The sequence below is a fragment of the Pleuronectes platessa genome, chromosome 13 (genome assembly GCF_947347685.1).
Source record: "Pleuronectes platessa chromosome 13, fPlePla1.1, whole genome shotgun sequence".
NCBI classification, from domain to species: Eukaryota; Metazoa; Chordata; class Actinopteri; order Pleuronectiformes; family Pleuronectidae; genus Pleuronectes; species Pleuronectes platessa.
This window is the reverse complement of record NC_070638.1, coordinates 3,524,081-3,540,102: the sequence shown is the minus strand read 5'-3', so window position 1 is coordinate 3,540,102 and position 16,022 is coordinate 3,524,081. Positions and strand designations below refer to the sequence as shown.

At 37.4% G+C, this 16,022-nt stretch overlaps 1 protein-coding gene across 1 annotated transcript in view; it reads left to right on the top strand.

Annotated features, from left to right (window-relative positions):
* The first annotated feature begins 3,556 nt into the window (after positions 1–3,556).
* Positions 3,557–16,022, top strand: part of LOC128454907 (uncharacterized) — a 29,593-nt gene continuing 17,127 nt past the window's right edge. The window contains exons 1-9 of the mRNA XM_053438503.1: positions 3,557–3,766; positions 5,379–5,684; positions 5,769–6,062; positions 7,329–7,634; positions 7,719–8,012; positions 12,364–12,669; positions 12,754–13,047; positions 14,313–14,618; positions 14,703–14,996. Coding sequence (XP_053294478.1) covers positions 3,709–3,766; positions 5,379–5,684; positions 5,769–6,062; positions 7,329–7,634; positions 7,719–8,012; positions 12,364–12,669; positions 12,754–13,047; positions 14,313–14,618; positions 14,703–14,996 — 2,458 coding nt within the window. The 5' untranslated portion in view covers positions 3,557–3,708. The remainder of the gene's footprint in view (positions 3,767–5,378; positions 5,685–5,768; positions 6,063–7,328; positions 7,635–7,718; positions 8,013–12,363; positions 12,670–12,753; positions 13,048–14,312; positions 14,619–14,702; positions 14,997–16,022) is intronic.

Below are 16,022 nucleotides of genomic sequence, written 5' to 3'. Positions count from 1 at the left end.
AGACGACAGGGACGTGAAGAGGATGACCCGGTGAGTGCGGAGAGATGAGAATGTGAAAGTGAAATATTGTAAGGCACTGATAATCTGGAACGGAAATGAACAGTGACAGTTGGGTTTCGACGGTTGATGGTAAAGACGAGATATGAATGTGTTGGAATCTGTTTGTAACATTTCTTGAATTAACATGGAGCTGTGGAGTGTTACTAGTGTTTAAAGTGCAGCTGGAGAGTTCAAATGAAACAGTTCTCTCTTTAAAACCAGTTGCAAAATAAAGCTGATGGTGACATATTCAAATTCCTGTTTTTTTTTAATACTCGTTAGAACACTGAGGATAGCATTTCTCATAACTAAAGTGACTGTAATGCATCTGCATTTCAAAATTAGAACCACAAAACTCACACCTTAGTTGTTCCGTTTGACTTGTGACATTTCTTCACATGCACTCACTTTACTGAACTAACTATATCAACACACCTCACCTCTTCTGCATTTTATTTTTACAGGGTTAACTTTAAGCATGTTCTAACAGTCTCAACCTTTGTCACGAGAATTCAGGGGCCTCATCCAAATAAAGGATTTGTGTTTTTTTGTTTTTATTCTTTTACATTTACTGCAATCAAAGCTGAGTATTTCACTTCACATTATGTATTATGTAGGAGACATTAGCAGTATATCCTTCAAGTTCTGTCATGTAAAGATGGATGACGCGTCTCCTCTTCCTCCCACCATACAGAAATGAAGCCAAAATATCCCGGATACACATTTTACCATCTTGTGCATTTAACAAGGTAACAAGGTAACAAGGGAGAGGTTAAGCAGTCAATCAAGATGGCATCACCTCATTTTATATAAAATAATGATTAAAAACTTATCATAAAAAAAAAGCACTTGAACCAAACATCAATGACGAGAGCTACTGAAATGACAGAATACAGTTATTTAACTTCTATTTTGAATTTTCAGTTTGTTCCATGTCCCTTTCACTAACATGGAAGAGACAGTGTTTATGAGCCATACTGCAGCCAGCCTGTAAAACGGTTTTAGTCTCAATCACTACATTCTTCCTTCATGACAACTCTGAGGGGGCGAATTTTTTTCTAACTCACTCAATTAAATTATATAGAGGTTTGATATTATGAATAATTATCACTTAATGAGGAGGTAACGTCAATGTTAGCTCGCGACTCAAACTCTTAGCCTGTTGCCTGCTCGGCTTCACCTGAGCTAACAGGCTAACAGGCTAATCCCCGTCACTGAACACGACCCGAGTCTGTGGAGAGGTTTCACTCAGATATAGGATGAATAATCATCGGGGCAGCTGTGGCTGAGGGGGAAGAGTGGTCGTCCTCGATCCCCAGTCTGACCCATCTGCATGCCGAAGTGTCCCTGGGCAAGATGCTGAACCCTGAATGGCCCCCCCATAGAATAACAAACTGCTGCGAATAGATGCACTGTATGAATGTGTGTGTGAATGGGTGAATGTAGAACTGTACTGTAAAGTGCTTTGAGTGTTCATCAAGACTAGAAAAGCGCTATATAAATATAAAACCATTTACTTTTTACCATAATACGGTTTGATGTTCTGCTTGTCCTCCTGACGGACAAGCTAGAGACATCTGCGCTCCAGTTTCTGTGGTAAGTAAAGTATTGTATTTTATTTGTGCTAGTAGTGATGAGCAGGTATCGGTGTCTCTGTACCTGGCTTGTTATCTTAGCTCCGCTAGCCCGCAGGGAAGATACCAGAAGTAATGCCGATGCTAACGGGACCATAAGGGAGTTATTGAACCGACATGAGCCGACATGATCCGGTCCACCCAGTGGGGAAAAGAGTTAGAGTTTATTACGATGAATCTTTTAAACTGAGACAGGAGACTTTCAGAAGAACCCTAACCCTGTGTTTGGAGAATTAGCTCCACCACGTAAGAAATCTAACGTTATGTAAAGTTGTTTCACTCGCTAACCTATTTGACTTGATAATGTTATTGTTGGTAACTTCAGTATTAATGTCATATTAGATAATTGTTCAACAAATGTTGAACAATGTTAATGTTAATGCGGCTGCTGCAGTAGGAAACTCGTTGAGCTGAACTTTGTTATTGTGGCTGCACGGTAACGTAACATTGAATTTAAATTGTTTACATTTTTACCAGAAACACAGATTCTCATTCTGCAGAAACAGATTTACTGTGATCAACTAAAAAATGAGTATTTAAAGTCACATCTGCATTTTAAGAGCAGCTGTTTAAAGTAGCATTGAATCTCCTAAAGCTCTTTATTCAGAGTATTGTTGTTGATGTGTGGTAACATGTTACAGTGAAAACTAAACTAGTCTGCTACATTAGGTTTTTACATGGTTAATCTAAACAGACTTTACTGAATTATTGTGTTAAATAAGTGGACATGCAGATTAATGTATTTTTTTGTCACATATGAATAAATTATAGGAAGTGTAACTGTACTAGAATAGACAGTCACATAGAGAACCTGAGGCTGATGTCCACCACATATTTCCTAAGCTGAAATGATTATGGTCTGATGAACTTTGAAGTAATAAGCTTTTATTTTGACCATGTAAAAGTCTGGTAAGGAGTTCACTTCAACACTGACTCCAGGTACAGACCTGTTTTCATAACAAAGTATTGCACATAATACATAATGCATTTAATAATATTTGCAATACTTTTAATGTGGACGAACTAAATTTGTGTAAATTCATTGTCTTGGTAGTGCACAGTTTAATCCAAAACCATATTCAAATACATAGTTGAATATCCACAGAAAATAAGGATACAAACTATGTTCATAACTAACACTTCCTCTACAATAATGCCATACTTTTATGTATCCTGTCATTTTATTAGGGACGGACGAGCCTGAAGGACACAGCTGTGATGACCGTGTTCCATCTCTTATGGCAAAGAAGAAAAATAAAACACTGGGTTCTTATCTAAAGAGTATCAAATCAGAAAGTAGAACATAAACATTGTTCTGATAAGTGTTCATTTTTTAACCAACCATAATGAATTTAGAAATTAACTCTATCATCTATGACACTTGGCAATGACTGTCAACTCTAAACAGTTGCAGGCCATCTTTAGTTAAGGGAGGAAGTGCTGTGCAGATGAAGCTGGTGCAGGTCGTCCTCATGTTAACCAGCCTGAAGCTGTCGATCTCCACCATGTTGATGCTGAGGACATCAGGTGCTGCAGTGCTTCATCTAATGAAAAGAAGAAACTCAATTTAAAAGGATGTTTTATGTTGTGTATATTCCAGCAAAGACTGGTTCTTACAGTTTATTCTGTGTTCAGCAGGTGAAAGCACCACAGATTTCAGACAGAACTGATGTTCCCTCCATTTCTCTCAGTGTGAAAACATAATTATATAATGAAAATGAGAACTCTTTACATCACTGGTGTTTGGAGATTAAAGTCATATCTAAACTGTCTACTGCGCTACTCCTCTTTGCCCATTTATTGGTTAGCCAGGAACTAGGAGGAGTCAGCACCAGCAAAATGGCGCCGGATGGACGCCCACTGAACACACCTCCTCACTGCAGATTTGTCTAAACATATTCATAAACCAGAAGTATTTCCTCGATGCAGTTTGAATTCACTGAGACGTGTGGATAAGAGACGAGCACCCTGACTGCTGCTGGGCTGATTGAGGTCTGAACTCTGATCCACTTCCTCGTACGACACATTTTATCGAATGCATCCCATCATTCTTCTCTTTGTCATTTCTCTGCTTCAAGCATATGAAGCCCGAGGTAAACATTCAATTTGTATCGCATTTCTTCTTCAAATATCGTGTTATTGCTCTTTTCTTGTTGCATTGTTTGACTGTTTCAGTAATGTACCTTGTTTAGAATGTTGTTGTTAATAATTTGCTTATTTCATTATTCTATAAATATTAAAATGATCACTATATTAAAATGATGACGTGTTGAATGACAATTCACTGCGTAAAACTTCCTTCCAAATATCTGTGGTTTGTTAAGTTCTTTACTTGAAGTCGTTATAAAATATGTAATGAGTGATAACAGACGTGGACAAACTTTTTTTTTAAATTTGTAAAACCAACGAAACAGAACAAATTAATAAGGAAACTTTACCTTTTATAGACAAAGCTAGATATTACAACAGGGCTCGGGACAGGAAGAGAACCTAGAGTGATACTTCCCGTTACATGTCAGTGTCTGTCTGTCTGTCTATTTCTGCACGTCCACTGTACATTTTCTGTGAAAAATGACCTGTTGTTGAAAGTCTACCGTTGCACAGTCACTTCCTCTTTCACAAGTTTTGTTTAAGTTCCCGAAACTGTTATCTTTTCACAGAAGCTTGGTCATTAATTCAAAGTGCTAAATTTGGTTATAAGTGTGATTAACGTTCACATCACTAACCACATTCATCAGGTTCCACTGAAGATAAGTGGTCAAGAGTAAATACTGTGACTCAAACCACATCTACACGTGCAAGATCCTCAGGAAACTAAACTTTTCTCTTTTCAGTCTCTACGGAATAACATTTTAATTAATCAGACGAACCTATGTTGCTAGAACCGGTGTGTTACACATCAATAACTAATAACATCACAGCAGGAACATTATATATTAAACGCCAATAGCCTTACTCACTGTGTGCAATTAGAGCTGAGAAAGAAAAGCAACGATTACAAGCTTTTAATTGACATCATAATAATAATTCTGCCCCTAAATGAGGATGAATATATTTCAAAAGACATGTTGTATCTCACCATGTTAAAAAATATGAAAGAAACTATGTCAAAATTCAATTCAGTTTAGTAGGTTTGGAGTAATCCTGCTGACGGGCAAGGCAGGGCACTTTTATTTACAATTTAAAGAGTAGAATAGAGAGGTAAAATAAATAAAAAGGTTAAATCTGTATGAAACATAGAAATGAGTTCAAAGAGAAAAACAATACAGACAAAATAGATATTTAGACACTAGAATGTCAATTTACCTCTGCCGAGGTCCAGAAGTTCTTAAATTCAGTCAAGCTGCACTAAAGTGATCAGAAGTCTCAGGCCCCCTCAATATGCCTGATTTCATTCTCTGGGAAATTATGGAAAATATAAAAAACAGCCCGCCTCACAAAATAAAACCTGAATCTCCCTGAAATGTAACTGTCTTGGTCCATGTCTCATCCTTCCACCAAGTCTTGTGGAAATCCAGTTTCTAAGTAAACCTGCTGATCATTAAACCAACCAACCAACAGACAGGGGCAAACACAACCTGCTGGGCCGAGGTGGTTTTATATCATGAGTCTCTGTTTAATGAGTAGAAGTAAAAATGAACAGAAACTACAGTTTAAATCAACGTATCTTATTTATAATAAAGTGATGCTGTGTTGTTTCTACAGGCTCCGACACTGGGACTCCTGTATTTGTGCAGAAGGGGAAGGATCTGATTCTAAACGTCACGGCTCCTGTTAAATTAGTTGAAGACAGTGAATTGAAATGGAAATTTAATGGTTCAGGCATGATAAGATTATTTCATGATAACAAAATAAAACTATTTGACCCCTATAAAGGAAGGGTCGAGATCTTTCTCCAAAATCACTCTTTGCTTTTGAAGAAGGTGCAACAAGCCGACAGTGGACTTTACAGTGCAGGCGTTTACGGGGACAATGACACTTATGTGGGTAAATACATCGTCACAGTTCAAGGTAGGTTTCTTCAGATTTTAAATATGGACACACAGTAGCTGCCCAACTTCTAAACCCATTAATGCCAGTGTCCCTCCCCCTCAGATCCAGTGTCTCTGGTTACTGGGACAGTGGACTTACTCTCCTCCAGCTCTGACTCCTGTAACCTCACAGTGACCTGCAGCACACAGGACTCCCATCACATCATCAGCACTTTTAGATGTGACCCCAACACCTGCAGCCATGAGGAGGGAGGAGAGTGGTCAAAGGTCACGACCTCTGGCTCCTCCCTCCGTGTCTACCTGTCCAAAAACTTCTCAGTTATCTGTAGCCATAGCAACCAGGTCAGCTCTGACGAGCACACAACAATGATTAGAGACTTTTGTTTCAAACATCCTGGTAAGTGACCGACAACACAAGCAGATGAAAACTTTGTTTTATAGAAGGTTGTGTTCCAACTTAAGCTCATTTTGAAATATTGAATCTTTCCCAACATTTAAAGACTAGATAAAGACTTTCTTCTTCAATTGGTTCAAAATGCTGCTGCTTGGATTATAACTACGACAAATTCTAGACTTTACTCTATTTAAAAGAAAAATCTATGTTTATCTCTGTTTTTATTTCAGTGAATAAGTGCTAAAGTGCTAAATTTGGTTATAAGTGTGATTAACGTTCACATCACTCCCCACAGTCATCAGGTTCCACTGAAGATAAGTGGTCAAGAGTCCATACTGTGACTCAAACCACATCTACACGTACAAGATCCTCAGGAAACTAAACTTTTCTCTTTTCAGTCTCTACGGAATAACATTTTAATTAATCAGACAAACTTATGTTGCTAGAACCGGTGTGTTACACATCAATAACTAATAACATCACAGCAGGAAAATTATATATTAAACGCCAATAGCCTTACTCACTGTGTGCAATTAGAGCTGAGAAAGAAAAGCAACGATTACAAGCTTTTTATTGACATCATAATAATAATTCTGCCCCTAAATGAGGATGAATATATTTCAAAAGACACGTAGTATCTCACCATGTTCAAAAATATGAAAGAAACTACGTCAAAATTCAATTAAGTTTAGTAGGTTTGGAGTAATCCTGCTGACGGGCAAGGCAGGGCACTTTTATTTACAATTTAAAGAGTAGAATAGAGAGGTAAAATAAATAAAAAGGTTAAATCTGTATGAAAACATAGAAATAAGTTCAAAGAGAAAAACAATACAGACAAAATAGATATTTAGACACTAGAATGTCAATTTACCTCTGCCGAGGTCCAGAAGTTCTTAAATTCAGTCAAGCTGCACTAAAGTAATCAGAAGTCTCAGTCCCCCTCAATATGTCTGATTTGATTTTCTGGGAAATCATGGAAAATATAAAAACAGCCCGTCTCACAAAATAAATCCTGAATCTTCCTGAAATGTAACTTTTTTGGTCCATGTCCCATCCTTCCACCAAGGCTTGTGGAAATCCAGTTTCTAAGTAAACCTGCTGATCATTAAACCAACCAACCAACAGACAGGGGCAAACACAACCTGCTGGGCCGAGGTGGTTCTGTATCATGAGTCTCTGTTTAATGAGTAGAAGTAAAAATGGACAAAAACTACAGTTTAAATCAAAGTATCTTATTTATAATAAAGTGATGCTGTGTTGTTTCTACAGGCTCTGACACTTGGACTCATGTGTTTGTGCAGAAGGGGAAGGATCTGCTTCTAAACGTCACAGCTCCTGTTAAATTAGTTAAACGGAGTGATTTTAGATGGAAATTTAATGGTTCAAGCATAATAAGATTATTTCATGATAACGAAACAGAAATAATGAGCCCCTATGATGGAAGGGTCGTGATATTTCTCCAAAATCAGTCCTTGCTTTTGAAGAATGTGCAACAAGCCGACAGTGGACGTTACACTGCAGCTGTTGCTGCAACTGAAATCAATTATGTGGGTAAATACAGCGTCACAGTTCAAGGTAGGTTTCTTCAGATTTTAAATATGGACACACAGCAGCTGCCCAACTTCTAAACCCATTAATGCCAGTGTCCCTCCCCCTCAGATCCAGTGTCTCTGGTTACTGGGACAGTGGACTTACTCTCCTCCAGCTCTGACTCCTGTAACCTCACAGTGACCTGCAGCACACAGGACTCCCATAACATCAACAGCACTTTTAGATGTGACACCAACACCTGCAGCCAGGAGGAGGGAGGAGAGAGGTCAAAGGTCACGACCTCTGGTTCCTCCCTCTATGTCTACCTGTCCAAAGGCGTCTCAGTTATTTGTAGCCATAGCAACCAGGTCAGCTCGGACGAGCACACAACAATGATTAGAAACTTTTGTTTCAAACCTCCTGGTAAGTGACCGACAACACAAGCAGCTGATAACTTTGTTTTATAGAAGGGTGTGTTCCAACTTAAATTTATTTTGAAATATAAAATCTTTCCCAACATTTAAAGATTAGATAAAGACTTTCTCCTTCAATTGGTTTAAAATGCTGCTGCTTGGATTATATCTACGACAACTTCTAGACTTCTATGTAACAGAAAAATCTATGTTTATCTCTGTTTTTATTATTGAAATATTCCTTTGTAACCCTTTTAACTTTGGTAAGAAAACGACTGTGCATATTATATTTAAATTATAAATTATATTTGATGGTTATAATACAGAGTTGTCAGTTGAATTTAGATCATCTAATTATTTTCTAAGAAATATTTTTACGTGTTAAAGTGAATAAGTTATGAAAATAACTAATATCAGTTTTTCTGTTTTCCATTACAGCCCCTGAACCACAGAGCAATATCATCGCCTTTGTCAATATGACTGTCATTAAGGTTTTGGTGATAATTGCCATATCAGCAGCTTTAGTTGGATATCGAATAAAAGGAAAACGTACGTCAGAGTAAAAACGGGAATTTCTCATTTTCACTGTGTCCTTCACTTTATTCACTCATCCACCAACTTTGGGTCAATGACAATATCAGAGATCCTTTCCCAGTTCATTATTTAGCATATAGATAATATCATGATGAATGTCTTTTTGTGTAGGTTTTATTTTATTGTATCTTTCTATCAACAGAATTTAGAAATGCAATGCTGTGTTTATATAAAACCTCTAGGGGTCACCAAAATCACAGGAATGACAAAACACATGAACAACTAAATCAGTGGGTGCAGTGATGTAAATGTGATTCAGTAGAAAACAGTCTAAATTAATTTGTGATTTAAAGCCAATGAATATTCTTTGTCACCTTCTTGCAGATGAAACTGAGGACAAGGAAAAAGCTGTGTACGAAAATGTTCAGGTAAAGTTACGTCATATTTTCTAACAACTGTCTTAGTCAGATTACTTTAATTGTTGTCACAGTTCATCACACCACTGAAAAGAGTGATATATAATCTGTGGTTTAAGAAAAGGAAACTGCGAAGCCCCCCCCGGTAGCATAATATGTTTTATCTGACTTTATCTCTCCAGGTCATAAGCGTGAACACCACTTAAGGATCAGAATCCAACTGATGATGCTGCAGCTCCTTCTCCTTCCTCCATCTAAAGCTTGATTGAAGTTGGGTCCATGAAATCCACTGAGGCCGGAGACACGACTCAGCCTGAACATATGAAATCTTCTTCCACATTCTGCCTTTTGGACAATGTCCAGTTTCATTGTTGCCGTGAGTCATGTGATATTTTCCCTGGGAAGATTTGGGGATTTTTTTCATTCAGAACCAGGAGCATCTGGAAAAGCTGCGCCCACTTTAAAACTGTTTTTGTGAAATATTTCATATCTTATTGAAAAAGATACCTGATGAATGTTAATATGAAATGTAAATATAGTGTTTCTTGTACAGATGTGTTCTTATTCTTTCTAAAGACCTGGTTCAACTCATTTATGTGATGCAGCTTAAGAAGCTTTTCAATGTTTAAAAAGACAAAGTTTGTAAAGGTTCTTTAAATTGTTCCTTTAAGTTAATCTCAATAGAATCTCGTGTAATTACATTTTAGATTATTATAATAAGAGATTTTATTTTTTATTTTATTGTGAATTGTGTGAATTTAACCAAATATCCATGAAAAACTCAATAAAACCTAAAGTGATTTTGGCTGCTATTTTATTTTTGATGAGTGTCCGTTATTGGTGCACGTACAATAAAGTTCTTACTTCACCCAAGTGTTTTAAAAATATATATTGAGAATTCTAAATGTTTTAGTTAAATCAAAATCCTGAAATTAACAAAACAGACATATATGCTTCATTAAAAAAAATACTAATATGATGACTAGGAGTGTTTAACAGACCAAAAACATTTTAACAAAGTTTTTATCTATCCATCCATCCATCTCTCGCTCTGTCTCTCTTTCTATCTAGATTATGTGTATGGAAATATGAAGATGCATATATCCTATTCTTAACCCCAGGCTGAACACATGATATACTACCCCCCCCCCCAACTCAACTCCTCTTCCCTCGACCCTGATGTCGACACATTATTTCCAGATGCTCATGTTCTCGCTGCTGACAGGCTCATGCAGACACTGTGCTCACTCCAACCTGTTAACATGGATGAAGAAAAACAAACCAGGTTGTTCCACACAATCCACCAAGCAGTCTGTACTGGTGCTTTACGATTTCAACCTGAAACCAGCAGTCAGTTCCTCATATTATCAGAACTTGAACAAGATCAATGTGTTTACTGACAGACCTCGATATGTTCTCTTGTTAGGAGACAATCATTGTTACTCATCTATTGTCATGTTGTGGTTCATGTGGATGACACTCTGAGCATTAGGCCACGCCCACAGTGTTCACACCTCCTCACTGCAGATTTGACTGAACATATTCATAAACCAGAGGTATTTCCTTGATGCAGTTTGAATTCACTGAGACGTGTGGATGAGAGACGAGCACCCTGACTGCTGCTGGGCTGATTGAGGTCTGAACTCTGATCCACTTCCTCGTACGACACATTTGACAGAATGCATCCCATCATTCTTCTCTTTGTCATTTCTCTGCTTCAAGCATATGAAGCCCGAGGTAAACACTCAATTATTATCACGTTTATTCTTCAAAGAGAGTTTTATTGCTCTGCTCTTGTTGCACTGTGTGACTGTTTCAGCAATGTACCTTGTTTAGAATTGTTTTGTTGATGTTGTTGTTGTTTATAATTTGCTTATTTCAATATTCTATGAATATTAAAATGAAAACTATATTCAAATTACGACTTGTGATTGACGATTCACTCAGTAAAACTTCTTTCCATAAATCTGTGGTTTAAGTTAAGTTCTACGCTTGAATTTGATTTAAAATATATAATGAGTGATAACAGACGTGGAGAAACTTTTTTAAAAGCTTGTAAAACCAACAAAACTGAATATTAATGTAATGTGTGTGGCAGCGACTCAGAGAACAGAACAAAATGATTAGGAAACTTTACCTTTTATAGACAGTGATAAATATTACCACAGGGCTCAGTGACAGGAAGAGAACCTAGAGTGATGCTTCCTGTAACATGTCAGTATCTGTCTGAAAAATGACCTGTTGAAGAAAGTCTAACGTTGCTGAATCACTTCCTCTCTCACATGTTTTATTTAAGTTCAAGGAACTGTTATCTTTTCACAGAAGCATGATTATAAATTCAAACTGCTAACTTTGGTTATAAATGTGATTAACGTTCACATCACTTCCCAAATTCATCAGGTTCCTATGAAGACAACTAGTCAAGGGTCAATACTGTGACTCAAACCACATCTACACATACGAGCTCGTCAGGAAACTAAACTTTTCTCTTTTCATTTTCTACTGAATAACATTTTAATTAATCAGATGAATTTATGTTGCTAGAACCGATATGTTACAAATCAATAACTAATAACATGACAGCAGGAACATAATTTATTAAACACCAATAGCTTTGCTCACTGTGTGCAATTAGGTCTGAGAAAGAAAAGCAATGATTACAAGCTTTATATTTAGCTCATAATAATAATTCTGCCCCTAAATGAGGATGAATATATTTCAAAAGACACAAAGTATCTCACCATAAAGAACGTGAAAGAAAATTCTCGCATCCACCAAATCCGTGTAAAAATTTAAAGGAAATCAGTTTAGTAGGTTTGGAGTAATCCTGCTGACGGGTAAGGCAGGGCACTTTTATTTACAATTTACAAGCCAAATAGAATAATAAAAACAGTAGAATAAAAGAGGTAAAAGAAATAAAATGATTAAATCTGTTAGAAAACGTAGAATTAAGTTCAAAGATAAAAACAATTCAAATAAAATAGATCTATAGACACTAGAATGTCAATTTACCTCTGCCGCGGTCCAGAAGTTCTTAAATTCAGTCAAGCTGCACTAAAGTGATCAGAAGTCTCAGGCCCCCTCAATATGCCTGATTTCATTCTCTGGGAAATCATGGAAAATATAAAAAACAGCCCGCCTCACAAAATAAAACCTGAATCTCCCTGAAATGTAACTTTCTTGGTCCATGTCCCATCCTTCCACCAAGTCTTGTGGAAATCCAGTTTCTAAGTGAACCTGCTGATCATTAAACCAACCAACCAACAGACAGGGGCAAACACAACCTGCTGGGCCGAGGTGGTTCTGTATCATGAGTCTCTGTTTAATGAGTAGAAGTAAAAATGAACAGAAACTACAGTTTAAATCAAAGTATCTTATTTATAATAAAGTGATGCTGTGTTGTTTCTACAGGCTCCGACACTGGGACTCCTGTATTTGTGCAGAAGGGGAAGGATCTGATTCTAAACGTCACGGCTCCTGTTAAATTAGTTGAAGACAGTGATTTTAAATGGCGATTTAATGGTTCAGGCATGATAAGATTATTTCATGATAACAAAATAAAACTATTTGACCCCTATAAAGGAAGGGTCGAGATCTTTCTCCAAAATCACTCTTTGCTTTTGAAGAAGGTGCAACAAGCCGACAGTGGACTTTACACTGCAGGCGTTTACGGGGACAATGACACTTATGTGGGTAAATACATCGTCACAGTTCAAGGTAGGTTTCTTCAGTTTTTATATATGGACACACAGTAGCTGCCCAACTTCTAAACCCATTAATGTCTGTGTCCCTCCCCCTCAGATCCAGTGTCTCTGGTTACTGGGACAGTGGACTTACTCTCCTCCAGCTCTGACTCCTGTAACCTCACAGTGACCTGCAGCACACAGGACTCCCATCACATCATCAGCACTTTTAGATGTGACCCCAACACATGCAGCCATGAGGAGGGAGGAGAGAGGTCAAAGGTCACGACCTCTGGCTCCTCCCTCCGTGTCTACCTGTCCAAAAACTTCTCAGTTATCTGTAGCCATAGCAACCAGGTCAGCTCGGACGAGCACACAACAATGATTAGAGACTTTTGTTTCAAACATCCTGGTAAGTGACCGACAACACAAGCAGATGAAAACTTTGTTTTATAGAAGGTTGTGTTCCAACTTAAGCTCATTTTGAAATATTGAATCTTTCCCAACATTTAAAGACTAGATAAAGACTTTCTTCTTCAATTGGTTCAAAATGCTGCTGCTTGGATTATAACTACGACAAATTCTAGACTTTACTCTATTTAAAAGAAAAATCTATGTTTATCTCTGTTTTTATTTCAGTGAATAAGTGCTAAAGTGCTAAATTTGGTTATAAGTGTGATTAACGTTCACATCACTCCCCACAGTCATCAGGTTCCACTGAAGATAAGTGGTCAAGAGTCCATACTGTGACTCAAACCACATCTACACGTACAAGATCCTCAGGAAACTAAACTTTTCTCTTTTCAGTCTCTACGGAATAACATTTTAATTAATCAGACAAACTTATGTTGCTAGAACCGGTGTGTTACACATCAATAACTAATAACATCACAGCAGGAACATTATATATTAAACGCCAATAGCCTTACTCACTGTGTGTAATTAGAGCTGAGAAAGAAAAGCAACGATTACAAGCTTTTTATTGACATCATAATAATAATTCTGCCCCTAAATGAGGATGAATATATTTCAAAAGACACGTAGTATCTCACCATGTTAAAAAATATGAAAGAAACTACGTCAAAATTCAATTCAGTTTAGTAGGTTTGGAGTAATCCTGCTGACGGGCAAGGCAGGGCACTTTTATTTACAATTTAAAGAGTAGAATAGAGAGGTAAAATAAATAAAAAGGTTAAATCTGTATGAAACATAGAAATGAGTTCAAAGAGAAAAACAATACAGACAAAATAGATATGTAGACACTAGAATGTCAATTTACCTCCGCCGAGGTCCAGAAGTTCTTAAATTCAGTCAAGCTGCACTAAAGTGATCAGAAGTCTCAGTCCCCCTCAATATGTCTGATTTGATTTTCTGGGAAATCATGGAAAATATAAAAACAGCCCGTCTCACAAAATAATTCCTGAATCTCCCTGAAATGTAACTTTCTTGGTCCATGTCCCATCCTTCCACCAAGTCTTGTGGAAATCCAGTCTCTAAGTAAACCTGCTGATCATTAAACCAACCAACCAACAGACAGGGGCAAACACAACCTGCTGGGCCGAGGTGGTTCTGTATCATGAGTCTCTGTTTAATGAGTAGAAGTAAAAATGAACAGAAACTACAGTTTAAATCAAAGTCTCTTCTTTCTAATAAAGTGATGCTGTGTTGTTTCTACAGGCTCTGACACTTGGACTCATGTGTTTGTGCTGAAGGGGAAGGATCTGATTCTAAACGTCACGGCTCCTGTTAAATTAGTTAAACACAGTGAATTGAAATGGAAATTTAATGATTTGAACATATTAAGATTACTTTATAATCACGAAAAAATTATGATTGGCCCCTATGATGGAAGAGTCGAGATTTTTCTTCAAAATCACTCTTTGCTTTTGAAGAATGTGCAACAAGCCGACAGTGGACGTTACACTGCAGTCGTTTTTGGGGACAATGACACTTATGTGGGTAAATTCATCGTCACAGTTCAAGGTAGGTTTCTTCAGATTTTAAATATGGACACACAGCAGCTGCCCAACTTCTAAACCCATTAATGTCTGTGTCCCTCCCCCTCAGATCCAGTGTCTCTGGTTACTGGGACAGTGGACTTACTCTCCAATAGCTCCGACTCCTGTAACCTCACAGTGACCTGCAGCACACAGGACTCTCATCACATCAACAGCACTTTTAGATGTGAGGCCAACACCTGCAGCCAGGAGGAGGGAGGAGAGAGGTCAAAGGTCACGACCTCTGGCTCCTCCCCCCGTGTCTTCCTGTCCGAGGGCGTCTCAGTTATTTGTAGCCATAGCAACCAGGTCAGCTCTGACGAGCACACAACAATGATCAGAGACTTTTGTTTCAAACATCCTGGTAAGTGACCGACAACACAAGCAGCTGATAACTTTGTTTTATAGAAGGCTGTGTTCCAACTTAAGGTCATTTTGAAATATAAAATCTTTCCCAAAATTTAAAGACTAGATAAAGACTTTCTCCTTCAATTGGTTCAAAATGCTGCTGCTTGGATTATATCTACGACAAATTCTAGACTTTACTCTATTTAAAAGAAAAATCTATGTTTATCTCTGTTTTTATTTCAGTGAATAAGGTCAGAAAATAACTAATATCAGTTTTTCTGTTTTCCATTACAGCCCCTGAACCACCAGGCGCTTTCATCGCTTTTATCACTGTGACTGTCATTAAGGTTTTGGTGATAATTGCCATATCAGCAGCTTTTGTTGGACATCGAATAAAAGGAAAACGTATGTCAGACAAAAAATTTAACTCTGTAAATCTATGTAAATGGAAATTCAGCATTTTCTCTGTGTCCTTCACTTTATTCACTGATCCACCAAGTTTACGGTCAATGACAATATCTGAGATCCTTTCCCAGTTTACAGTACAGATGTGAATCCACTGTTTGTTATTTAGCATATAGACAATATCATGCTGAATGTCTGTGTGTGTAGGCTTTATTATATTATGTCTGTCTATCAACAGAATTTAGAAAAGCAATTCTGTGTTTATATAAAACCTCTAGGGGTCACCAAAATCACCAAAATGACAAAACACACAAACACCAATGTCAGTGGGTGCAGTGATGTAAATGTAATTCAGTAGAAAACAGTCTAAATTAATTTGTGATTTAAAGCCAATGAACATTCTTTGTCACCTTCTTACAGATGAAAGTGAGGACAAGGAAAAAACTGTGAACGAAAATGTTCAGGTAAAGTTACGTCATCTTTTCTAACAACTGTCTTAGTGAGATTACTTTAATTGTTGTCACAGTTCATCACACCACTGAAAATAGTGATGTATAATCTGTGGTTTAAGAAAAGGAAACTTCGGAGCCCCCCCCCCGGTAGCAAAATACGTTTTATATAACTTTATCTCTCCAGG